We start from the raw sequence: 26,877 nt of genomic DNA, 5'->3' as shown, positions 1-26,877 counted from the left end.
GCAAAACCATGTCTACCTTGTCCAATCAGAAGCTAGTGGGAGGGACTGTTCAAGCGTTGTAACAAACACATTGGAATTTACCATTGGTCAAGAATAAATTATAACGTGTGACTCTCGAGGTTTGACGGAAGAATTAAATTAAATAATATATGCACATGAATAGTTTTAAATGTACTTATTTTGTGATTCAGAGATAATTACTTTCTAACTTGTATGTATGTATGTTTTCCAAACTATAGCTCAATATGCGTTAACACAATATTCGTCATACTTTATTTATTTAGAAAACCTACTGTAAAAAAATACTAAATTATCTATGTTTACATATTTTCACGGTAGGGTGAAAAGGGTGGGACAAGCATGTACAACCTTTCTTAAACTTCTTATGTTCCTTCCATAACCTAACCAATAATTTGTGCCTACACAAATTCTCTAACTATTACTAATTTGTGTTCACACAAATTATGAACAATGGTAAACCGGTTACCAATAAGTATCTGAAACATCTCTTCCATCCAGCAGTCCCACCAAACTGCTTCAGTCAGTCTTTTGGTTTACTAAGACGCCACTAGATGTCGCCAAACACTGTGTTACAACACTGCTCCTTACAATATATACAGTAGGCTAACTCATTTTTTTTTTTTTTTTGTCTTTAATATGTCCATGGTATGTACTAGCGTGACATCAGCAGACACATTCTCAAATGCATATTCATCTGGAATCTCTCAGTTCATTTTGATTTCCAAGGAGTGCTATCAATGGGCAGCAGTCTGGTTTGTTTATGAAAAATCCTCAACGGTCCTTCCATAGGGCACTCCTCTTTACAGGCTTCATATCAAACCCGCCCATTGTTAGATGAATTATTGTGATTGGCCCGACCAAGGCCAGGTCTTCTGGAAATCTGTGTGAACAGGAGGAGGGCCAGACCCATATGCAAGCACAAATGAGCAGATTCTTCTGCATTAAAAATGTCTGTTTGGTTTTTTTACGAGGCAAGCGTAAGTCATCAATCCTATACTTGGGCCTACTTTAAGGAATTTGAGACTGTGTGTGTGTGTGTGTGTGTGTGTGTGTGTGTGTGTGTGTGTGTGTGTGTGTGTGTGTCCATGGTTGGGCATGTGCGCGTGCATGTATGTGAGTGCACTCAATCTGAAGCCAGTGGTGACAGATGTAAAAGGTGGTTCCTGCAGTAAATGCTTGGTGGGCCAAGCATGTACTGCAGTGGACACACTTACCTCACACTTCTTTTGCTTTAGAATTTCCAGGCAGACAATGTGGAGGGAGCTTCACACTCACTCAATGAGGTCTTCTTCTCATTTGCTTCCTTGAACTTACTCTCAGTTTTCTTTGAGTCCTTATGTTTTTATTCTACTCTCGTTTTTTTCGGTGCTTTTGGCTTTTTCTTCTTTGCTGATCCTCTTCGAGTGCATTTTTAACAGCCAAATCTGTCAGAATCACAGTAAATCTTTCCCTCATTTGACTGGCTGTGTATTGTCTTTTTCCAGCCTTTGGAAAGGGTTGATTGTTTGATGAAGTCCAGTATTTTCTGTTTACTGGATACTGCAAGCTTCACGTATCCAGGGACCAACGAGTTTTAGATGAGAGGATGCCTCCTGGTTTAGTGGCGAGGAGGTTTTGATGATTACAGGTCCAAAATGGATTTTGCGAATTATTTCTTCATGGTTTTATGGATATTATTCACATATATATGTATACATTACGTTTAGTACACACTTTCAGTGTCCCAACCTTTTTTTGAATTGAGGTTTAAAGTATTCTGCATTGATAGTTTTTCATCCTTTTATTTCAAGTTTTAATTGACTTAATCTCCCTAACCGAGACCATAACCGTCTTTACCAACTACGCAGATATATTGTGAAGCCTACAGGCCTAGGACCTCAGCCAGATGGTTCCACTAGCTCAGAATAGTAACATAGAACCACTCTTAGCCTTGTGGTTCTATAGTCATATATATCGTTCAGCAGCTATGTGTCAGGTTAGTGCAAAACAATGTGTTGTGTAACAGCCATCTGTTCATTTTCCTTTACCCAGGATGCTGTATGCCTCCACCCACATGCAGTGCCTTCCCTTTAACCTAACGAACAAGCGATGTGAAAGAGCTGCACACAATGCAGTCGGTTGTAGATTAAAATGTGCTGTCATTGTACGGTTAAAAGGAAAAATAAAAGTATCATTAACTACTACTATCAGGACACAAACTTTCTTACATTTCACATTATTGCTTTTCACCAAAAAAGGTATTCCATTCCAAAATAGTTGTAGCCACACCTTTCTATATTTGTTGAATTAGGCGAGTGTAGTCTAATTTCAAGCCTTCTTGTCTTTTGGTGATTCGCTTTGAAACCCTTAATCCAATGTTAATCATAATACGTGTAAGCCTACGTGCAACATTATCTAATGGTTACTAGAAGGTTTGTAGTCACAAACATCAAATGTACCAGTCTGACAATTCTGTTCTGACAGTGCAATTTGGTTTTGTTATTTGATAATAAGTTGTCATCTTAAAAATCAGTGTAAATCTTTAATTACTTTAAACATTTTCTACACTGACATGCTCTGAAGCTCAGGTGTCGTGGAGAAGTGCAAGAAGGTTACCATGGAGATTTTCCTATCAGTTAAACCTATGGCTGTTGGGGTGGCCGCTCTGCATCCATTGTCACAGCAACAGCAGTTAGAAAAAAGTTTGCAAAGACCAACACTTTGACTAAAGGGAGGTGGAGGCTGTTAACACATAGATTACTGGAAATAAGTCTGAGCCCAGCACTTAGACCAAATGTAGGCTGAGTCTACAATAACGTTATAAGAGATACATCTGAGGCCAGCAGTTTCAATAAAATCCACAGGATTTTGACAGTACTTTGCTGTGGCAGCAGAGACATTATCAGCAGAGACTGCCAAGAATCTTGAAACCATAGCAACAGAGGCTGGTAACGAGAAAGAGGTTGTAGTATCTGGTGTTGCCAAGGAGACAGAGGTAGTGGCATATGCAGTGGTAGGCAAACCAGATACAACAGCTGTCTCTGATCGGGCGAATACATACTTACACACATTTTATAGCCACACTAGGTTTTGCGCACCTCTGAATGTTGGAAGCCTTGTACAAAACAAATTACATTTAAGATGTCAACTACAGCAATACTGAGCGGAACTCACTGGAATGAATCGTGCTGGTGGCGAAACATAAGAATAACATCTAGGAATTGTAACGGTTGCTAGTGGGATGATGTGCTTTAAACACGTGCAGCTTGAAAGCCCTACCAACGTTTCTCATCTGAGGATTATTGGAGAAGGCAAAGAACAAGAGTCCAGGGGTCCATACTGATATTTAAATGTGGGCTTTTGAAGCCATTTGACACTAGTAGGATTAAATTCAAGGATTGGCTCATTGCAAAAATACATATAAATGTACATATGCCATTTCACATATGCCTTAGAAATAATACGTTTACAAAGTGTGTGAATAAATAAATGCTATAGTATTAAAATGAGCCTTGTGTGTGATAAAAAGGTTGTGAATATGGATATTGGCAGCAGCCTGGGGTTCTGTTAGACCTCATGTTTTGAGTGACACAAGCATCAGAGCTCACTGATGTGCTTCAACGGCACTTTTAATAAAACAGACATTTCATCCTCACAACAGCAATGTCTGGACAGAGAGGAGGCGGGGCTTGGGTCAGGGTTCCTTGCGCGGATAGGCTGGTTGCTCCTGATAGCTTTGAAGGAATTGGGTGCATCAAAACTGTCATCAATCATGAAAAATAAAAACAGCACTGACAACAAGGACAGAGAGAAGGACAGATCAGTTCCGTCTTGTCGGGCCGAAGAGAATGGCAAGGAAAACCCTGACCCCAGAACTAGGGCTCCACTCCCACGCACATATTTACAACAAAGAAAAGTAGTACATTCATTGAATTGACAAAGTAACAAAGCGAATCGACCAGTGTTTTGTTCTTTTTTTTGTAGTTGCAGAAATCAAATGGTTTACATCTAGTTTGTAACCAGACATGTGCTCCAGTTCAGATCATTATTGGTACTGCCATTCACAAGTCAATTACCTTCCAAATAGGTTTCTATCTGTAAACTACCAAGACAAAAATGTCCTCCTCCCCACACACGCAACCGTTGAGGAATCCCCCGTACTCAATATGTATAAGTATTTACAGAAGCAGCAATCTAACCATTTCATCACAAAAATATTCAGCCCCCACCCCCCTCCCCCCCAACCCACTCATAGAGAAAAGAGAAAGAACGCATGACACTCCATTCTCACGGCGCCATATTACAAACTACACCCACATCTTACCCTGTTCTAAAAGAGCATGCCAAGTTGAACAATAAACACACAAAATGTCTCTCTATACAGGAAAAAAAATAACCTTAATTTATTTTTTTGTTCTTTTCTTCCTCCTCCCTCCCCCCACATGGACGCAACACAAGATTGAACATGGACCCTCCTGGTTTACGTCCGTTTCAAACTTCCGGGACATTTAGTGGATTGTTGTTTGGCAGGTTTCCTTTTTATCTTCTTTGTCCTAAGAAAGTCATGTTATGATGGGACGGGGGCCATTAGTGGGTGTCCGGGTTACACAAGTACAAGTGGTATGACCAGCAATAGTGGTCTTACAAGTGGTCGCACTAGTGGTCTTACAAGTGGTCACAGTAGTGGTAGCACCAGTGGTAGCACCAGTGGTCACACCAGTGGTAGCACCAGTGGTCTCACTAGTGGTCTCACTAGTGGTCGCACAAGCGTTTGCACTAGTGGTTGACAAGTGGTAACACTAGTGGTCTTACAAGTGGTAGCACTAGTGGTCGCACAAGTGTTCGCACTAGTTGGAGCACTAGTGGTCGTACTAGTGGTCACACTAGTGGTTGACAAGTGCTAGCACTAGTGGTCTTACAAGTGCTAGCACTAGTGGTCTTACAAGTGCTAGCGATAGTGGTCACACTAGTGGTTGACAAGTGCTAGCACTAGTGGTCTTACAAGGGCTAGCACTAGTGGTAGCACAAGTGGTAGCACTAGTGCTAGCACTAGTGGTCTTACAAATGCTAGCAATAGTGGTAGCACAAGTGCTAGCACTGGTAGGACGCACTAGTGGTAGCACCAGTGGTAGCACCAGCGGTCGTACCAGTGGTCGTACCGGTGATAGCACTAGTTGTCGTACAATTGACCGTACTAGTGGTAGCACTAGTGCGTCCTACCAGTGATAGCACTAGTGGTCGTACAAGTGGTCGTACAAGTGGTAGAGCAGGACAGTTTTCTCCAGGATCTGAGGCATCTGTTGGCAATGGAGCAGTTTCAGGGACTTAAGATGGGAGAAGGGAGGAAGTATTTTCAGGTGGGCGGGATAGGGAGCGGGGCTTGGGGGAATGTATTTTACTTGAGTCCTTGGGGCGTTTCAGATTCAGAGGTGGCGGGGGCTGGGATGGCCGTTGTGGTAGAGCTTCTGCTTGATGTGCACCATGTTGCCACTGGAGTCCTCGAGCTGCCGGTGTTGGGAGCGACGCCTCAGGTCCCGCAGGTTGCAGAACTGGGGGAGCCACGACCAGGAGGGGGTGTCTGGGGGGGAGCCGGGGGGGAGAGTTGGGTTAATTATGCATTCATTAAAATAAAGCAAAGTATGAACTTTCGATTTTATTCATAAATTAATATATTCATATCTAGACATTTATATATAATTTATATATATATATATTTTTTTAAATATATATATATATATATATATATATTTAAGTAAGGCCTATCTTTTAACAGCTGTGACACTGCCCATTCTCTGACGTGCTTGACAAAAGAGCCAGTCTATATAAGTCTTCAGGACACCAGGTTTATCTTGGCTTTAACGACTTTTAATTCTGGGAAGTGAGGCAGCAGATGCGTTCTGCGCCCAACACAGAGTGACGTATACAAGGTAAAGATTGGACGCGGTCAATAATGCGATGAGGAGCCAGAGTGGCCTCAACGCCCTTCATTCTCCCCCGCTTGCCCTTGACTTCTGGCGTGCGCACGTGGATCACTGTGAGGTTCCCTTCACGGCTCTACGCCTCACTTCAGACAAAGCACACTTTTTGATGTATCGAGCAAACACTGAATGGACTCGGTGCTGATACAGTGCGATAATCAACACTGCCTCCCCACGTGCCAAACGCCTTATTGGGATGTTTTCGGCTCTCGGTGGTTCTATATTTGATTCCTCACGCTGCCGGTAGCGTAGTAGGAGGCCCCGGTCGCCAGGAAACCAGGACTGACGGAACAACACCAAAACATGAATGGTTGCGCGCGGCTGGAGACAGCGAACCGTGAAACCCAGCAGACGGATCTCTGCTAGTTGGAGGATGGGGGAGTTCGGGGGAGGGTGAGGGAGGGTGAGGGAGGTGGGGGAAGGGTTGAAGCCGAGCAGTAGGGGAGGGTTATTTATAGCTGCTCCTCTGAAGGGTATCCGTAGTGAGAGAGGGAAGAAGGCGGAGGATAGAGGAATAAAGATTTAAATCATGAGGTCAACGCTTACAATACAATGGCTGTATTGATCTAATCAGGTGATTTAGGATTTGAATGAAAAACAAGAATGAAAGACGTTATTTTCCAGCTCCCTGACGTTTTTATTGAATAGGGTAGATGTCCAGAAATACACTTCCCAAGGGGGGAAGGGGTGGAGCTCCATAAATGGCATCAGGAATATCCTCTCTGTGTGTGTGCGTGTGTGTGTGTGAGAGTGTATGTGTGTGTTGGCGCGTGTGTGTCGGCGTGTGTGTGTGCGTACAGATGGTCTTTCTATTTATAGCTCCAGAGAAGGGTATGTGTGAGTGTGTGTGTCTATGACAGCATATCCCCCCCAGCCTCACCTTCACATCACATCCAACACACACACACACACACACACACACACACACACACACACACTCACACACACACACACACACACACACACACACACACACACACACACACACACACACACACACACACACACACACACACCAGCAATAGAGGACTGAACAAACCTGACCCAGCCACAGCATCACATCCAATACACACACACACACACACACACACACACACACACACACACACACACACACACACCACACATACACACACCAGCACTAGAAGACTAAACAAACCTGACCCAGCCTCAGCATCACATCCAACACACACACACACAAACACACACACACATACACACACACACACACACACACACACACACACACACCAACATCGGGCCATCTTTCTCTTTGTTAATCTGTCTCTGTCTCTCTCTCTGTCTGTCTCACTCTCTATCTCTCTGCTTCACTGTCTCCCTCTCTGTGTCTCTCTGTCTCTCTATGTCTCTTTGTCTCTCTCCCTCTCTCTGTCTCATTATCTGCCACTGTCTCTCTCCTCTCTCAGTCTCTTTCTCTGTCTCTTTCTCTGTCTCTCTCAGCCTCTTTTTATAAAACAACGCTTTCGAATAACACACCAACACCATCCACCCTATGGCTTCAAAACTTGATTATTGGGTGAAACCAAGAATAGCTTTCCCCTAGCTAGTTTCTCACATCGAGGCCAGTGTCTGGTGACCAGCCTGAAGGATGTGCCTGATGCCACTGAGTGCTTCGCATTCAAGAGTAAAGGCACCTAGAATATTCAGGGTTTATACATCAGGAATGATTATAGCTCTCCCTAGCATTCATATAGAGAGAGATTCAGCTTCCATATATATGAGGATCAGAGTTTAGCATGCAATATTATGTTATATATATATATAGTTCAAAGATGTACTTTCAAATGTTTATTCAAGCCCATCAAATACATGTCATTACTTAACATAAATTGTGAATTTATATACATTTATTTGAAATAAGAAATTCAAATATTTGGTTTGTGACTATTGAGACTGATCTGAAACCAAATATCACTAAATTTGAAGATGATTATGACCAAGGACATCTCTCGACAAAGATCTCATCACATCCCAAAAAATGCATGTGTTAAGAACCTGGCTATAATTCAAAGATGCCACATATATCTGTGTCTTCACTGAAAACCTCAAGTCTCTCTCTCTCTCGCATTGATTTAACAAAAGGACTTTCTTTCTACTCTACTTCTGGCAGTTTGCAGCTCTGCATCTCAAAGTCCAGTTAAAGGCGCTTTCAGACTAATTACTTTTACTGACATATAAGCACAAATGTCTATTGATACTTATACGGTTGATCCTTATGGATGGCACTGACTGGGGCTGGTTTGTTTGCAGATTAAGTTCTTTAAATCAGTCTAGAAAACAGAATCACAACTACCTTACACCAGCTATAATTATATTATAATGAACACATTATAATAATAAAAGAATATATATCAATAATAACACATTTTATTATTTTCAGTAATTTAATAGTAAGACAAATATAAAGCTTAACATTACAGCTCTTATGTTTCATTCATTGGTAAGCAGCTGGCTTTGACTATTCCTATTCCCTGTCTACGATCCACTAAGCTGATTCTTTGTTTGCAAAGTGGTTGCCAACCGGCGTATGTGAACCCAGAAGAAGTTGAACCCTGGGATACATGAACCCAGGGGGGTAAATTAACACCAAGGGTACATGAAGCCCCAGGTTTTTTTAAATATTTTATACGTTGATTATTGCTGATCAATAAGGTTATGAGAAGGAACAGATGTATGCCTCAGCTACTTCTATTTTAAACTCCTTGGCCATTAGTAGTAATAATTATGCTATATGGTGATAGTATCATATAAGTTCCTGACACAGCAATATCTCAAATAATGGCATATCTAAAATAGTTCTATCTGGTAATAATATGCTATTAGTTCATAGGAAACCGGTTTGGTGTTGAGGGAGTGGACAACATGTGGGAGAAGGCTGAGCTAGCTTACCGTAGTAGCGGCTAGCCCTCCATGCTCGCACGGCACAGTGGAGCAGCCCGTCCATCCACAGCAGCAGCCAACTGATGCAGAAGCCCAACAGCAAGCCCAGCATTAAGTCCATCTCCTGCTTGGTCACGCTGTCACTCACAAAGTAGTTCTCCGAGGAGTCCACCAACGAGTGATCGCCATCGTACGGGATCACGTAGTGAACGTGATGTCTAGAGAGGGGAGATGGAGAAAGGCCAACGCTGGTTATTTCGGGTTGTGTCAAAATACAAAACACAACTCCAGTTAAGGTGTAGTAATGACAATGGTAGGGCATATGACCCCTGATGATGTGTGAATAAGCACATTAAAAACATAATTTTGTTACTGCGAACCATTCAGAGCCAGGCGATGATACCCTGGAGGAACAAAATGGGTGCTGCTCTTTGCACAACTATCTGGATGGTTTCTCTTCTGAATTATAAATCCAGTCAAAACCCATCCTCCCACTCCAAACTAGTAACAACATGACGTAAGCCAAAAGATAAAATATTATCATATGGTTCCTTTAAGCACCAACCCTTCACATTTTGTATCTTTGTGGTACAGAATCTTAAGAGCGAAAGCATTAAGTAGACCTACTTCAGAAATTAAGTATTAAACATAAGTGTAAGGAGACAGTGAAACACATGATAAAACAATGGGAACCACCTGCTCCATTAACCAGCACCATTCTAATTTAGCTGTGAACTCATTCAAACAAACCCCATCCTCACCCTAACATCACTTTGGCCAGTATAATGAAACAATGATTTACCATCTCATCTTACTACCGAACAGTATCGTCTACGTTTTAAAAACCTGCCTAATGCAACAACTTCTCTGAAAATAATCTCTGTAATCTCTGAGTAATTGAACCCCAAATTAACGACGACAATGTCTGAGGAAGATAAAGGTTTATGTGTGTGTGTGTGTGTGTGTGTGTGTGTGTGTGTGTGTGTGTGTGTGTGTGTGTGTGTTTGAGTGTGTGTGCGCGTGTGTGTGCGCGTGTGTGTGCGTGTGCGTGTGCGTGTGCGTGTGTGTGTGTGTGTGTGTGTGTTGGATTCTAGTTTGATTAAAGCTGCCCTGCTGGGATCCTCGGTTCTGGACGTACCACGGAGCTCTTAGTCTCAGCCACACATTGCTGTCTTACGGAATGAACGTCTCTAACTTTTCAGGTCAGTGAATGTCTGCATCACTAGGCAATGACCTGAAAACAGGGGAGAGGGATTGGAGCCGATACAGTAGCTGTTCCAGACATCTGCACACATCTGTGATGGTATTATTATCATTCCTAAAGAGAGTTGCATTATTGGACACTTAAGTCAGCAAGCAGAGAAGATGATGTCAGGTCGATTGTGAAATTTCAGACATCAATCAAAGAGCTGCTTGAGTTACAAACGTGGGGTGGTGTGACATAGATTTCTTGCATTCTGTGCATTTGCATCAATAGTCTCGTGTTGTGCATATTGTCCAAAACAAACACTCGGTCACACTTAGTGTGAAAGCGAGCACTTTCAAACACTTAACAAATGCGCTTGCAGTGTACAACATATGGATTTAAATTCCCTACAAATTCTGTTTCCGTCATGCCCTCATAAACCCTAACAAAGTGAGACCTTATGATCAGCTCTGACCAGGCTTAGAAAACAGATCACTCAGGCTGCTCTGAAACACTCTCCTATTTGGGTATGGGTTATAAAGGGAATTTTATTGATGATCTCTGACTTAACAAACAATCCCAGTCCAGATCCACTGAGCTCCATTGGCCCTGTAACTAAACTGTTCTTGATGCAAATTAATGCTGATTATCGTACTGAATATTGGCATCAATTCACGTTTCGGCTTTGAACTTACAAACAAATCGTTTTCAATAAAGTCAATATCCAAAACTGACAACTCAAGACACCATTAAAACCTGTATCGTTGCGCAATAACCAACAATGTATGCCTATACACTGTAAAATGCCAAAGCAAATAATTCAGGAGCTTTTTAAATCGACATAATGTATTTATGTGGCTTCAACACCGTTTCGTTTGCAGCGGACCCCAAATCTGCCCTGGTAAATACCGAGAAACACTGGAGACCAATCGGCCGACGCCACCACCACAAATAATCGGCTCCTACGCTGACAACAGTTTAGCAGCATCTCGAGTCATTTGATGCAAATACCCGGGCACCATTCCTTAGATTAATCGCTCGAAATCTTCGTTGGGCCCATTGAGCACATTAAGGATTGACAAGCAAAACAACGGCGCGATTTGCCGCTGCTGCCCACACACACACACACACACACACGGACAAGGACCCACGGGGACACGCGAACGCACACGAACACTCGCACACGCGCGCACACACACACACACACACACACATGCACACACACACACACACACACACACACACACACACACACACACACACACACACACACACACACACACCGTCTAATGAAAATATTAGGCCAAACGATGGAGGTGGCGTTTACCTTCCACAGTTGCAGTGACAGACGCGGTCTTCCCCCCGGAGATGCGGTAAGATGTAGTTGTGAAAGCGGTCCAGTAGCGCGTTCATGTCCATTAAACAGGCTACTGCCTGCAAACAACCATTCCTGTCAGTCGGGACATGTCGAGCCGTAGACTAAACAACACATCACTGGTTTGATATTCAGCCCTATATATTTATAGAAAAACGAGAAAAACGGTCCTGATTCTCAGATAAACAGTTTATAACCTACTTGTTACAGCAGGTAATTAAATATGAAGTAACCTAATTATAAATGCCTGTTTGTAGGCTGGCTCTGATTTTTAGAGATGGTTCTATTCTATATTTATGGCATATGTAGGCCTATTGGTGACATGATTATATTACATTCTTATTTATTTCAGCAAATGGAAGGAAACCGTATCAATGAAAATATTGAGAAAGACATATATGTAATAGAATAGTGTGTATTGCTTACCATCACAATCGAAGCACCAAGAATCATAAAAATCATGGTGGTTGTGATCATATGCATTAAAACTCCTGAACCGGCCGCTGTTCGTGTCGCCCTCCTCTATCCGCGGCGCTGTGGACGCTCCGGTCGGGCTCGAGGTGCGCTGTCCCGGGATGAGACGCTCATCGAGGCGGCCTTATACCGCACCTGGCCCCCGGTCCTTTGACTGCCCAGGCTGGGGTGCAGCAACACGGCACACAAAGTGGGCTCCAGCCGGCCCTGTCTCTCCCACCGTCCTCAGCCGCGTTACACAAGACAAGATAGCTCCTCAACGGCCTTCTTCCCAACACCTATTCCAGATATCTGTCGAGTCGATAGCGCAGACCGGCTGTGGTACCTGCGGAGGCTCCAGCGGGCCGGGGTTTGGCGGATCCGGGTTGCGGGTATCGATGTGTCCTATGTCCTAATTACTGATGCAGAGGTATCTTTCCGGTTACGTTTTTCAACCGATTAGCTGCTCTGGATAACACACACACACACACATACACACATGCACACACAAACACGCACACACATATAAGGCCTATATAGGGCTATAAAAAAAAATCCCCCACTGGTGTTCCCCGGGTAGATGTAGGCCACGCCCCCTTTCCAAGTTCCTCGAGTCTCGGCGTTTTTTGCTCGTATTTATTCTGAAGAGTTTCCCTTCACCGTCCCCTGGAATCCATCGGAGTGTAGTGTATAGCCTCGGTGTTTCAAAACGATCGCTCTCTCGGTCCCATGTCACAATGCGCCCATGCAGCATCAGATCATCCAGCGTCGAGCCCTACAGCGCATCCAATGGACACACAGACCCACCCTTCAGCCCCCGTTCAGTCCACACGAGCATCGGTAGGTGCTTCTACTCCCGAAACCAGACATCATAATCCCATCTTGTCTCCCAGCATCCAGCTTCCACATCCCCTCCCACTCGGGCTGCGGTCTCCTGCAGCGTACGTCAAGAGCTCACGACCGAATTCGTGTACTCGAGGCTGTCTTTATAGCACTGAGCTTGTCATCTTTTTTTCTTGATGACCAATTTGAGAATTTGGTTTCAATCAATGTTTACTTGGTTCCTCGATCTGTTGTGCATTCATCAGCCTTCACAAGACGGTGCACTCTCTGATTCTGCGCCATTTGTCCGGGGCCCATTTCAGTTCATATATCCCGGGTAATTCGTCGAATAGACCCATTACGTCTGAATACTGGACGTCATTACCAAATGGTTCGCTGAATAAAGGATATTATATTTGTAGAAATGACAGTGAACTCATGGTTTAAACTGGTGTTGTGTGAAGGCATACTGTTTCAGCACCTCGGAGAGCGGACTAGTTGGCGAACAGCTGTTTACGCGCTCTTGGTGGCCCAGTACAATTTGTATATTGTGTGTATAAATTGGTACTGGTCAATTAACTGCAACTGCAATGTTGAAACACATATTTTTTATTAAAGCATACATTTTTTTATAAACAATTTTTTGAAATATTGTTGAGCACATTTTAATTTTTCTATGTCACAAATATGGCAGGAATTGGAGCACAACTGAATATATCGAACCAACCCTTGGAGGAATTTTGAATTCTGAATTAATCCAAAATGTATACCTATGCCTATTCTTTACAGTCTATGACCTTACAGCCAGATGTGTCGATGAGAGTAGGGTTACTCTTTTTCATAAGAAGTCCATTGTTGGGTTGTCCATAGTAGTCTTTTCCTTGAAATGGTAGATGTGAATAATAAGTCTACTTCAAAAATGACATGGCCTTGAGCATATCTCTTGCTATTGCCTAACTATAATTTTTGTAACAAGACAGCAGATGTCACTGGCTGCGTAACTTGGTTTGGGCTTATCGAGGTTCCGTACCATATGACGTAAACTACATTATGCGGAAGTGGATTTGTAAACAAAACCAAGAGTAAAGCGAATTTATTTTAAAACGATGTCTTAGGGATTTCAAAGAAATAGTACATGTAAGTAATGCGTTTGCGCTATGTCAAAAATCCTCATCAACTTAATTCTGGAAATTGCATTTTTAATTGCCAAACGATGAATGTACATTTGATTTATATAACAGTTTAGGAAGCTAGCTGCAGATGTTAGCAAGTTGCTACATGTCCATAAATTCATTGGCAGGTTTGCCCTCGACTTCTTCAACCAAGGGAAATATTCACAATTTCACAATATTAAACTCAAACTAACCCAACAAAGGGCACGCAGGTTCGTTCACTGATGAAAGTCAAAGACGTGGAAGGAAATCTGAAGTTGCCAAGCTGTCCATTGGACAAGGAGAGAAGCACCGAACAGGGAGTAAGTAAGAGACAGCTCCACGTAAAGACCCTATGAAACAATCGGGTTTTGAATACTCCGCTTAACTCACTTTATTATTTAAAACATATTAAAACGAACTTGTTTATTAACTAGCTCATTTTTTGTTTTTCATCACGCAAAATGTATTGGTTTTGTTTTGTTAAGAATTGTACTCCTTGTTAATATTATAAATGGAATCTATACTTTGTGGATTGGTCGGTGTGATGATGGAGACAGGTTAAGTTAGGGAGCCATATTACTACTACACAAGACACACTTGTATCGATGCAGCTCCAACCAACCCTAATTATTCCCAAACGTAACTAACTGTCGTCAAATCGCCGCAGTAGGGCTCGAACCGCCAGCCCCAGGATCGAAAGGCGAAACCTCTGACTGAGATTTCAAAAGAAACCTTTATAAACTTGTCTTTACTTGCCAAAGAGTATTAGTCTACCCACCATTGGCTGATGGCATGTGTTTTTTGGACTGACAAAACCTGCTAACTAAATACTAATTACTACTGACTATGTCTGACTAGTAGGTGTGGTGCACATTAACCTCGTACAACATCTGCAATCTGCTTCCTCTTCTCTTGGTTGCAGTGGAGTGGCCTCGAGCGATCTACAAATGCTCCAAACACATCCTTAATGACGTTCATTCTTCTACAGTAGGCGGCAACAACCAGTGTGGCCGCCATGTCGAGGAAGCAGGTGGTCAAACCGGCCCGCGGCAACAAGAAAGGCGACGTTGAGCGCAAGAGAGACGGCCGGGCGGCTCGGCGTGCCATCGCCAAAGACCGCAAGAACCGCCCCCAGGACGCCGATGATGGGGAGGAGTTTGTCAGCTTCTCCAATCAGCTGCAGAGCCTGGGCCTGAAGCTGAGAGAAATACCCGGAGATGGGTGAGAGAGTTGTACTGTAGAAGTAGTAGTAGTAGTAGTAGTTGTAATAGTTTGCTCAAGATAACTCCCATTAAGGTTCTGTCAACACTGTTTAGTGATCAGACACTGAAACTTCGAAGCCTTCTCGTGATACGCCTTTTTCTTCTCTACGGTTCTTTTCGCTGCGCATTTAAAGTTTACAAATATGTTAAACTTTGGGCGCCGGGTGCGGTATCCTCAACCGGAGGGAAAATGTATGTAACCCTTAATTTATTTCTACCTGCTAAATGGTCATATTGCTCCACCATTGACTGTAACCAGGTTTCAATTAGGACACGAAATACATGAATCGAATGGTTCTCAGACCTTCATAGAGGATAGAAACATGAATTGGGAAGATCAATGCACACATGTGAACCGGCCCAGTGGGTTAAAGAAGCCGGTCCTGTGTTTGTAATGTGTTTATTACAACCCCCCCCCCCCCCCCCCCCCCATGCAGGAACTGTCTGTTCAGAGCTCTGGGGGACCAGCTGGAAGGCCACTCCCGGGGACACATTAACCTGCGCCAGGAGACGGTCGAGTACATGAAGTCCCATCGGAAGGACTTTGAGCCCTTTGTGGAGGACGACGTCCCCTTCGCAGATCACTGTAGGAGACATCACACCTCCATTTATTGAACTGTTTCGTGAACCTTGGAATTGGTTAATAAGTCATACATCTAGAATCCAAAGCATCCTCTTTTTATTTGGCTCGAGTAGCCTGATAATCTGTTTCGGATGGATTGAAGAGAATGATATGTCGGGTTCTGTGACTCCCTGGTTGAAAAGGTTTTGCTGACCCATCCATTTTGTGTGTTTTTTGTTCTGTGTGCCCGCAGTGTCTAACCTCTCCCAGCCGGGAACATTTGCCGGTAATGACGCCATTGTTGCCTTCGCCCGTAGCCAGGAACTGAAGGTGGTCATTCACCAGCTGAACACGCCGCTGTGGGAGGTGGGTGGTGCTGACACCAGGGATGGTGTCCCCTGGTAACAGAGCACGAGGCGGTGGCGCTTGGCGTCATTGAACTGGAGTGTAAAGCGTCTGCTTCGCCTTCTTCTGTGCAGATCAAAGGTGTTGACAAGCACGCATGCAGAGAGATGCACATCGCCTATCGTTACGGCGACCATTATGACAGCGTCCGCCGCATCGGAGACAACTCGGAAAGCCCGGCCCAGCTGCGCATAGAGGTACGCGCGCGCGCACACGGACACTCACATGCACAAACACACAAATACACACCAAGCACTCCCATCAAATTTCCTTGAGATTTGAATGCAGGTTTCTGTTGCAAATATTGCTGTTGTATTTGGAACGAAAGAATACAGCCTCAATCTCTCAATAGATTTGGGCTGTTTTGATAACACACAGCAATGACTACTATATAATATTATATATAACCTAATATACAAATATCAATATGTATAACAATATGCAAAAATCTATATCTATAGTACTTATCTTTACGTTGCTACTACTCATTGTGTATATGTATATATTCGATTTTCATCGAAAGGTTTCAATTATCCCATTGCTTCCTTTAATTTGTACTGTGACACCAATCCCATCTTGGAAACGGTTCGATCCGACGTCGACCAAAGTGTGAACCCCGTTCAGCTTTGTTGACCCCGGCCCCGTCGAGCCATCGTTGACGTGTCCCGCGTGTGCTCTGTGTTTCTTCCTGTCGGCCGCGGCGTAGAATCTGCACAACGCCGACGAGCAGCAGCGGCAGTTTGGAGACGGTCAGATGACGGCGGGAGAGCGCTCCCCCCCGCCGTACGAGGACAACGTGATCCTGAGCACCTATCAGCACCCAGCCGTTGGTGAGGACCACCGCATACGCTCATCCTAGGGGTCTGAGGAGCAGGAATGAAGATGTAGATCTGACAAGCTACATCCGCTTGTGTGTGTGTGTGAAGGTGAAACCCAAATAGGATCGGGCCTTTCATTTCTAAACAATAGATAAAAATACCGCGACCATAACAATAAAAAAACAAAGGAGCAAGGAAAGGGTGGACTGCTCACAAGCAAAGGGCGTCGCCTCAACTGGAAATGTCGGAGACCTCTTCCTGACCCCATCCTCTTTCAAAGCGAAATCCTGGATTATGCTCCAATCAACACAACAAATATAATTGTTCACTACCCCTTACCTACTCCTCAATGACCTGTGTCGGAATCCTCTGAAATTCACAAGGTGGATACGGCCCACTAATTACTCCACAGTAAACCACGCCTTTTGTGTAACCTGACGAAAAGCCGGTACGTATGAAAATCTGGGGATTTTCACCCGATTTTCAAAATCTGCTGGTTATGACCATTGGCGGTAAAAGTGATTGAGTGTCTTTGTGTGTGTTGGCCCGTGGGGCAGATGACGAGGAGTACCTCGGGCAGCTGAGCGCAGCCACCCTCAACGCTGAGTGGCTGTTAGACCCCGAGCAAGGATCCATCTCGGCCTACAGGGGGACCCCTGCAGCAGGCAGTGACCCCCGGCCACCACTAGAGGGCAACAACGCGCAGAAAGCCAAGGTATGCGATGGGGGGACAGAGTATCGTTCACTTGATTTTCTTTGTTTCCTGCTTTGATTATAAGCAGTGTTGGGAAGGATACTTTTAAAATGTATCCAGTTACAGAATACAGAATACATGCCAAAACATGTCATATGTAACGTATTCCGTTTCATCACTCAATCTGAGTATTGTATTCTGAATGCTTGGATTACTCCCACATTGAATTGCATTTTATAAGTGTAGGAATACGGCATCAAATCCTGCTTACTAAACCGGCCTATTCTGGTGGGTTCTTCTGTTCAAACTGGCTGAATGTGTTAGGCCCAAGTCTCCCTGAAAGTGCGCTATTTTATATAATTTGCTGTAGTGGAACAAAGACTATGGGGTATGACTAAGGGTATGTTCATGTGAAAGATATTTGCTATTACATCTAACAAAAATTCACTGAGTTAAGTGCATATGTGTTGCCTATAAAATCGCCTTAAGAGAGAGAGAGAAAGAGAGAACTAAAAGGTCTGGGGCGGGTCAAAGTACGGGAAAGCGTCTGTGAAAGTAGGCAAAATAATCATGGATATCTAGCGGGCTGCACTCGTTGTGATATTGATTTGTTTCATACTGCAGTGGACCGGTCGAACTCCTTCTCCCTCATCCTGGTGCTGAATGTGTTAAATGCATCAGCATTTTTATGTGTGTTTTCCAGCATATGTTTAATGTGGGTGTCTGTCCAAATTCCCTGACAATTTGCTGCTAGTCTTGGAGTTACCGCTAATCAAACAATAATTCCCATAATGCGCACGGCTGAGCGGGTGCCTGTTACGTCCAGAGAGGCGTATGCTTTGTAGAACTGGATCGGACCGAGGTGCGTTCGCTTTCACATCTCAAGCGAACCGTACCCAGGGTTCGTTTGGAAGCGAACAGAGACCAGCTGTTCAGGGAGGTCTCGGCCGGCTGATTTGGTTCGCATCGAAGTGAGGTGGTTGCATTCACACCAACGCAAACGTACCGAACCAAGGGACCAAACTCGTTTAGTGCGCACTAAATGCTGTTGGTGTGAAAGCACGAATCAACTGCTGAAACAGAAGGATCGTCACGTAATCCATTGATTTCAACAATGTAACTGTATTCTAAATACCAACAATTTAAATTGTAACTGTAACGGAATACAGTTAGCTATAATTTGTATTCCGAATACGTAACACCGGTTCATGTATTCCGTTACTACCCAACACTGATTATAAGTCTGCCACAAGATATCATGAATAAAATGTCAAAATAAGTTTATAAAAATAAGTCAAAATAAGTGTATAGGTTGGAGTCGAGATGCCGGTGAAGCCAGCTGTCAGTGAAGAACAGCGCGTTTGGTCTTCGGCACTCCGTTTTATTTTGGTGTTGCACTCTGGTCGTGATCTCGGCTGAGGGTATTTCATATTTCCCGACGCCCAGGTTTCAAACAAGCTGAAGAAGGAGCGGCTGCGGCTGGAGAAGAAGAAGCGCCAGGAGGAGAGGCATCGACAGAAGGTCATCCAGAGCAAAGGAGCTCCGGAACACAACCAGAACCTGCCGGAGCCGGTGACGCTGGTGCCAGCGCTGAACACCCTCAGTATATAGACCCCGAGGGGGCTGCAGTATATAGACCCCGAGGGGGCTGCCCCAACAATAAACATCAAAACAACAAGCAACCCTGAGACTCTCGCTACCGACGGTTGGCGACAATGTTTTGCACATGATGCTACAGTACTTTGATGGTTGGTGAGGGGTTTCTGCGGAAGAACCTCCATAGTGAGGTGTTGGAATGCCTTTCACAACCACTCTGAATTGTGAAGCAGTGCCTGCGTTCGATGTGTGTCTGCGTGCATGTGTGTGTTCTTGGGATGCTTGAAATCGAGTGCAGCGTTGCATTCGGCGGGTTATTTTCTTTGTGCCAAGTGGGTAAGTGAATATGTTGTTTCTCAAGAGATTTGGTTCCTATCTAGCTTGAGGACATGGTAGTGAGCTTCACTGGGTAACGTAGGATAGCTACATTACCACCCTGCTGATCAATCCCTTTTTCCCATTTATATTAATTTGTTATTTTTATGCTCAGTTGTAGCCAAAGACTAAAGTAAAGGTTTTCATGGGACAAAAATGGAATATGGCAATAAAGCATAATTACTGTTATAATGTGGCGGTCCTGTGTCCTGTCGGGTGAATTCTAAAATAAGGATCAGAGCATCTGCAACATAAACACAAGTCTAGTGTGATTACGATATCCTCCATCACAAGTTATTCAGTTGAACATAAATTCCTATATTTTAAACGTCACTTCTTACGTCTGTTCTCCTCTTTGGAGGAAGAAAAGGTAATATAATGTATAGAAATCCATGTGAATACATCTATACAAGTAATCTGCAGTAAAGAATGTTGAGGGTGACCGATGCAATGCTGTTGTCATGGTTGAAAAGGTCTAGACAGCTAGACACAAGTTTAGACATCTACAGATATATGGGGTCAAATGTCCAGGGCTGTTGGTGAATAACAGCTCTTTTACATTGACAACTAGAAGGACCTACATGTCTGCTGTGTTCCTATTCATTCTTCATAACTCCTGTTCTGTGATGCTCCAAAACGAGCTGTTTCAAGGTACCTCAAGCCCCCCTAGTGACAAACTAGGGCCCATAGAGGGTACTGAAAAACTAGCCATCAGAGCTCCCCAGTTTTCTTAGAGACCAGAAAATCACAGTTTTCGTCATGAGTTCAACAAAAAACAAGTTTTGCTCAACATAATTAAACAAAATATGACTATTCTTTTGATATGAAAAAACATATTTATTAATCAGAATATTTGTTTTATATATTTAAGAGTACTCTGACTGTTCTATTGTCTATTACATCTTTCAGATTTGATTGAAATAAAATATATTCAAAATCTAAAGTAGGCTGCCACCGGAATTGGCCTATATGATGTTATTGTATTCAGACAGTAGAGGGCGCCACTTCATCATGGACGCGTCGGAGCTGGCGTCTCACATCGCCGTGTTTCTGGGGTTGACAGGATCGAAGGTCATAATCTCCATGTGAATAAGACCTGGTTAGAGCACATACATCACTGTCACAAAATGCATTCATCGATTTGGAGTAACTGTTATCTTAATATTAAAATACAAATTTTAACAATGTAGCTGGTACATATATAAAACATCTAAGAGCTACAATCCCTCAGCAGATCATATAGAATATGGAAATTAGGGCTACTATTACATTTTTATCCATCTGTCATGTAGAAAACTGTATGGCTTCAGTGGATGTTGCCTCAAACAATATATCAAATGCAAGCAAGAGCTCTATGCTTTTGCTTTAGTTCTGCGCATAACCTTCTCCAAAATACCATCTGTTCGGCAGAAGTCAGGTAAACCCTTTATCAAGTTCAACATGGACGGTACATCCACTAAAACTAGAGGTTGAATGGGCTGTCCCCCAGCTATGAGCCTCCACTCACTCTTCCACTCCCCGATGTCCAGCTCAAGGCTCTCGAAGGAGTCGTCGTAGGCCCGGGAGCCGGGCTCGCTCTCTGGGTCGTGGAACTCGGCCAGGAAGGGGTGAGACAGGCCCTGGGCGGCCGTCAGCCTGCTTTCTGGGTCCAGCAACAGCATCTCCTCCAGCAGGTCCACAGCTTCAGGGGTGAATAGAGGATTAGTAAAGGGTTATCTTGTGTTGAGCAGGTAATAAGCAATAATAATTGTTGCTGATCATTGTATTCATAACAATTATAATAATGATTGTATTCTTAATAATTGTAATAATAATTTTTGTAATAATAATTGTAGTTGTAATTTATACAATTTTATTTGGAATTATTAATAAACTGATAACACTGACATAATAAAAAAATATATAACAATGGAATAAAAATGTATTAATTATAAATAATTTGAATAATTGATCCTTGTAAATAATTAAAGCGGACCATGTTACCCTTTTTATCCATGGATGGAAAAACTTCACTGAAGACTTTCTTCTTCTGAAGGGGCAGACCTTGCACATATGACTGCGCCTGGACAACAACAACATAACTTCATCACTGGTTTGTTTTATGCCATTATTACTTATTGTACTAAAATGCAAAAATGTAAAGTCAGCAAGCTTTAAAAAGGATAAGAATAGAACTGAGCCAACATCTGCGCTCTGCATCTTCTGCACCAGAGTGGACGTAGGGGTCCCTGTCAGAGTCATGATCTTCTTTAGCTGGTCAATACCTGAACAGGGTAGTTAAGGACCAACTAAGCAGATAAGATATTGTACTGTGGTTAAACGCATGCATGCTTTACACAAGAGTTTACAGATTATCTCTAATTCAAATGATATTGAAATATATAATAATCCAGATAGACACACACACACATATATATATATATATATATATATATATATATATATATATATATATATATATGCTGGTAAATGTGAGGATACTGTCATGACCTGGGAAGACAACTTTCCCCGTAATCATCTCTGTCAGAATGCAGGCTGCTGACCACACATCAACTATAAATTGGGAAGAATAAGCAAAGGGAAAAGAGCAGAGGATTAGACACATATCGTAGAATTGTTATTGGCAAACCACAATCTATTGTTTTATCAACAGAGCCATATTGTCTGTATGATGTTAACCAGATTGACTGTGTTGGGATTACTGGTTACCATATTGACTGTAGTGAGGAAGCACTGGTTACCAGATTGACTGTAGTGAGGAAGCACTGGTTACCAGATTGACTGTAGTGCATCCAGTTGAAGATGATCTCAGGTGCCCGGTACCAGCGAGTCACAACATAACCGGTCATCTCACTCTCTTGGTGTCTGGCCAAGCCAAAGTCTAGGATCTGGAGACACATGGGCTACTGTTAAAGAAGCAACAAATATCAAACGTGTCAAATGTTACATCTTATAGGGGCTGTAGGTAAGATTTAAGAGCTATTATTTGATTTTAATTTGTTGTAATTTCGTCACCTATTAGTGAGTGAAAGTAAGTTAGAAGAATAACTGTTTTCTGTATAAGACAGTATCGATTTTAGACCGCGCCTGGCAAATTTCTGAATAATCGGGGAATCTCTTCCCTGATTGGTTCATTTCAGAGAAAACATCTTGCCGGTCAATCACAGGAAATGCAACACATCTCAAGGAGGAGAAACGTATGGACGAGAGAGTGGAGGGAGGGATGGTTTTTAGGGTTATTACTGTAAGGTTCAGAATATTGCTCCCTTCTGCTCTTTTCTGCCCTCTCTCTCTTTCCAAATCTCAAGTCGGACCGACAGCACCTTAGAATACAGCCTAGACATTTAAGACAGCATTCTTCACAACTTACCTTTAATTCACAATTTTCATTTACTGCAAGATTATTAGGCTTCAGATCCTAAAAGCAAAAAAACATAAAAGATGGTGTATTATTACATAACAATAACACAGACACATGATCCACATCATGTATGGGGATACAAATAGTGTAGATGTTGTGATAACACCAAACAGGTTCATGCCTGGAGCCTGTCTCCTGTCTCCTTACCCGATGGATGATCCCTGCGGAATGGATATACTGCAAACACAAAAGGTTGGGAAATGTTACCATCACACACCAACACACACACACACACTCAAACACACAAATACACACACCAACACAGACACACACACACACACCCGAACACACATACATACACAGACACACACACACACAACCCATTCTTTAAGGATTTCTGGACGAAGAGCCAATGTCTTATTGGATATACTTTGAGCATACATAGACTAGGGAGAAACACGTCCACGGATTAAAGGCTAAAGAAGACTAAAGATCTATTGTTGACAGCGAAGTACAGACACAGAGGACTCACCTTGAGCCCCCGTAGGAGCTGATAGAACAGGTAGGTTACAATGCGATCCGCCAGCCGCCTCTTCTTCATGATGTGGCCAAGGTCCTGAGCCACTAAGGGCATTACCATGTAACTATGGGCAGAGAGAGAGGGGGGGAGAGACAGAGGGAGACAGAGAGATACAGGGAGAGAAAGACAGGGAGAGAGATACAGGGAGAGCGACACAGAGAGAGAGAGAGAGAGAGAGAGAGAGCGAGAGAGAGAGAGACAGAGAGAGAGAGATAGACAGGGAGAAAGAGAGAAAATGAGAAAGATATAAGGACAGAGACAGAGAGAGACAGACAAAGAGATGGAGAGAGACAGGGAGAGAGGTAGAAGCAGGCTTTGGATGAAGCAATGTGATTCTGAGAGTAATGAGTGATATTAAAATAACACAAAATTGATTCCTGTGACATGTTACAAGGAAGCTGTATGGGGTTGTAACTGGTAGAGCAAAACGAAACCTTTCCATCAAAACATAGCGTACATGCTCGGACACATCTGCCTCGTGGAATGTCCGACACGCATTCCCTCTCATCCCGACATGAACACATGCACACACAGGTACCCACACACATATTATCTCTCTGTCACACACACCACACACATACTCACACCCTGACGCTCACTCAAGGAGGTCTGAACATGCTTTGACAGCGGGGGAAGGAATGTTGTGCCTGACTCTATACTCACAAGGTCTGGAATTTCTCCAGCGAGGAATCAGGGGTGAAGACGTTGAGGAGGGAGATCACCTTGAGATATCACAGGAGAGACACAAGGGATCTAGTGATCTGCTGCTGATGCATGGCCACCACACTCAAACCAGGCCTACACAGTATAACCATTTCTGTGTGAGTGAGTGAGTAAGTGAGTGAGTGAGTGAGTGAGTGAGTGAGTGAGTGAGTGAGTGAGTGTGTGTGTGCGTGCGTACGTGTGTGCGTGTGTGTGTGTGCGTGTCTCCTTGTTTATAATATCAGGAGCTTGGTTTAATTTCAAGGCTCGCTTGGATCTACGGACCCCTTGGTCAGGGTCTCACTGGCCTGTTGGAGGGGCCGGCATTCTAGGAATGTCTGCAGACCGGCACACGCTGGAGATTCAAGACATGTCAAGTCAATTGTATTTATATCGTCCTTTATCACAGCTACAGTCTTAAAGGGCTTCATAGACCACATTGAACAACAACATATATGATATTCTGTTGGGAAAAACACATCCATAATTCTCAACGGAGGATGATCCACAAACATCAGACACCCGTCCAAACTAAAAGTCTATGTCGACCATATCTCACATATGGCCACATATGACAAACGTGGTTGGCTATATGCAAAGTCTAAAATTCGGGATTGGTGGGATCATTAACAGTCAAAATCGCTTATAATGAGGCTAAAGCAGCTCAGCTGTCCCAACCAGTCCCGATCCCACAATGTTCCTTCATCGGGCTCCTGCTGGCACTCAAGGCCATTAGGGATCAAGGGATCAAGGGATCAAGGGATCAAGGGAAAAGTTTTGGAATCAAGCCCAGGTGTGTGAGCGGCCCTGCAGCTCCTGCCTGGCCTTGAGTATTTCTCAGAGATCCATACATGATGGATGGAGAGATATACAGAGAGACAGAGACACAGACAGACAGACAGACAGACAGACAGACAGACAGACAGACAGACAGACAGACAGACAGACAGACAGACAGACAGACAGACAGGTGGACTGACAGATCGACCCATTGATTGATCGATTGACCAATCAATAGATGATTGGATGTTCATCATCATCAACAACCAGATAGAATTGAGTGTATGGACTTACATTGTCGTTCTCTATGTGGCGCAGCAGTCTGAGTTCCCTGTAGGCTCTTTTGGTGTGGATAAGTGATTGGAAAGGTCGATACAGCTTCTTAATGGCCACCTTCTCCTTGGTGTGTTTGTCTAGGGCAGAGCTATGGAAATGTGCATATAAAAATCAGGGGTTGACTTTATTGTAATATCATTTCAATTTAAACCTAAATTATGTATTTTGAAAAAGACAGTCGATCTACAGGAAAGCATTCCCATCAAACTGACCGACAATTTAAAATAACAAAAAAACAGCTCTGGCCTATTATTGCACATTGTTTAGTTATTTTTTCGGTATTGTTTGCTCTGCATGCAGCACATTCTTAAAGTGCCCTTATCTGTGGACCTGTACAGACATGCTCTTTAGCTGGCGGCGTACACAACGGGACTTGTTGTTAGTAGCGGTCAACACGTCTAGTCCTTGGCTATGCGTGAGTTACAGACTGATACACACACAAATAGATAAAGAGCGGGGGAAAATACTAGTTTCTGATGGTTCATATAAGGCCATTTAGAAAATAAATTACGGTTTCATAGACAATTTAGTCATACATACAAACCAAAGTATTTCAAACGCAGAGACACCACTTAAAATGCGAGTAAACTCACCAAACTGTCCCGTAAGCGCCAGAGCCGATCGGTTTCAGAGCTTCGTATCGCTCCGGGACGTCCCAGGTAGTTTTCTGAACTTCAGTTCTGTAAAATCCCGGATGGGCAGGGGAATCCTTTACTGGCGTTTGCATTTTGAGGAGGATTAGTGAGAAGAACTAAAAATGTGATTTGATTTTCAACTCTTTTCAGAACCACGACATTTTTGCAGCCAGGTGACACAGCTCAGGTAGTGGGAATGAAGGTATGGAACACGCCTCCTTCGGGATGGTCCTGGCTGGGACGGGCCAGCAGGCACGTGGTTGAAGTTATCTGTGAGAACACGGCTGGCAGTGCACATGCGCACATTGACAGATCTTGATCAACTGTGAAATGAAAACCAAACCCTGAAACAACTTATTTTAGATTAAAGTCATGTAGTGCGTTAGTAATGTTATGGATTGACCTTGGTCCAAATATCGACTTAAATGCACAACCTTTTAAAACGTAGAATCAGATCATCTGGGTATCAGTCAACGTCAATAACATTCTGGATACAAAAGTGGACGCAGGGAGGTGTTTTTGTTCACTTTATGTGATCTTAAGGGTCTCAAAATTCTTTCACTGTCCTACTGTAACATTATCCCTGCGTTGGTTTTTGGACATTTCAGCACTCAGATGTCAGTCAAAACTAAAATAGAAAAGGATGTTCAAAATCAACAAGAGATAGGCCTAAACAATACAAGAAGTCACAATGAGTTAGCCTTTCATAAAATACATTTCCAATAAATAATCTGGCGCTAAATGAGACTGAGAATAACAAGCCTCCTCGCACAATGTCAATCTGAGGGATAACCTTTTGAGTTTTTCATCTGAATTATTTGGAAATAATGATTTCATGCTATGAAATACAAACTGTTCATATCTGTAATTATGTACCGCGTATTGGTTGCAATTTTGAATCA

At 43.2% G+C, this 26,877-nt stretch overlaps 3 protein-coding genes across 5 annotated transcripts; 1 reads left to right on the top strand and 2 right to left on the bottom strand.

Annotated features, from left to right (window-relative positions):
* Positions 1-5,423: 5,423 nt before the first annotated feature.
* On the bottom strand, positions 5,424-11,923 carry tmem240a (transmembrane protein 240a; the record flags this gene model as incomplete). The annotated part of the gene is made up of 4 exons (XM_079737655.1): positions 5,424-5,578; positions 8,889-9,097; positions 11,393-11,499; positions 11,867-11,923. 4 exons carry the CDS (start codon positions 11,921-11,923, stop codon positions 5,424-5,426), a joined length of 528 nt encoding a protein of 175 aa, XP_079593781.1.
* Positions 11,924-13,750: 1,827 nt separating this feature from the next.
* otud3 (OTU deubiquitinase 3) lies at positions 13,751-19,767 on the top strand. 3 transcript variants are annotated; one of them, XM_079737497.1, is made up of 9 exons: positions 13,751-13,852; positions 14,100-14,189; positions 14,858-15,090; positions 15,569-15,717; positions 15,947-16,059; positions 16,173-16,295; positions 16,805-16,928; positions 17,474-17,631; positions 19,057-19,767. In XM_079737497.1, the coding sequence occupies exons 3-9, from the start codon at positions 14,885-14,887 to the stop codon at positions 19,219-19,221; spliced, it is 1,038 nt and encodes a 345-aa protein (XP_079593623.1). In that variant the 5' UTR covers positions 13,751-13,852; positions 14,100-14,189; positions 14,858-14,884; the 3' UTR covers positions 19,222-19,767. The 3 variants fall into 3 exon arrangements, with proteins under 3 accessions (XP_079593623.1, XP_079593622.1, XP_079593624.1); XM_079737496.1 differs by having other exon boundaries at positions 13,768-13,852; positions 14,091-14,189; XM_079737498.1 differs by lacking the exon at positions 13,751-13,852 and having other exon boundaries at positions 13,878-14,189.
* Positions 19,768-20,403: 636 nt separating this feature from the next.
* On the bottom strand, positions 20,404-26,155 carry LOC307076657 (mitogen-activated protein kinase 14A). Its single transcript, XM_079737735.1, has 12 exons — positions 25,934-26,155; positions 25,299-25,428; positions 24,186-24,244; positions 23,475-23,586; positions 23,150-23,179; positions 22,952-22,999; positions 22,355-22,469; positions 22,063-22,134; positions 21,766-21,845; positions 21,565-21,643; positions 21,089-21,262; positions 20,404-20,677 (listed from the first exon to the last, which is right to left on the bottom strand). Exons 1-12 carry the CDS (start codon positions 26,065-26,067, stop codon positions 20,616-20,618), a joined length of 1,095 nt encoding a protein of 364 aa, XP_079593861.1. The 5' UTR covers positions 26,068-26,155; the 3' UTR covers positions 20,404-20,615.
* Positions 26,156-26,877: the final 722 nt, after the last annotated feature.

Source organism: Pollachius pollachius (genome assembly GCF_949987615.1).
Source record: "Pollachius pollachius genome assembly, chromosome: 6".
Taxonomy (NCBI): Eukaryota; Metazoa; Chordata; class Actinopteri; order Gadiformes; family Gadidae; genus Pollachius; species Pollachius pollachius.
Note: the sequence above shows the minus strand (reverse complement) of the source record. Positions and strands in the feature narration are given on the sequence as shown.

Bases quoted from the DNA above. Each gene is read 5' to 3' on its own strand.
- LOC307076657 (XM_079737735.1), bottom strand. From the start codon at position 26,067: ATGCAAACGCCAGTAAAGGATTCCCCTGCCCATCCGGGATTTTACAGA. The intron at 21,846-22,062 runs GTATCCTCACAT...TACCCTGTTCAG, and splicing joins TGTCTTCCCAGGTCATGACA to GTATTGACCAGCTAAAGAAG. The intron at 21,263-21,564 runs GTAACATGGTCC...TCACCCCTGAAG, and splicing joins TCCATCCATGGATAAAAAGG to CTGTGGACCTGCTGGAGGAG.
- otud3 (XM_079737497.1), top strand. From the start codon at position 14,885: ATGTCGAGGAAGCAGGTGGTCAAACCGGCCCGCGGCAACAAGAAAGGC. The intron at 15,718-15,946 runs GTAGGAGACATC...GTGTGCCCGCAG, and splicing joins CGTCCCCTTCGCAGATCACT to TGTCTAACCTCTCCCAGCCG. The intron at 16,296-16,804 runs GTACGCGCGCGC...GCCGCGGCGTAG, and splicing joins CGGCCCAGCTGCGCATAGAG to AATCTGCACAACGCCGACGA.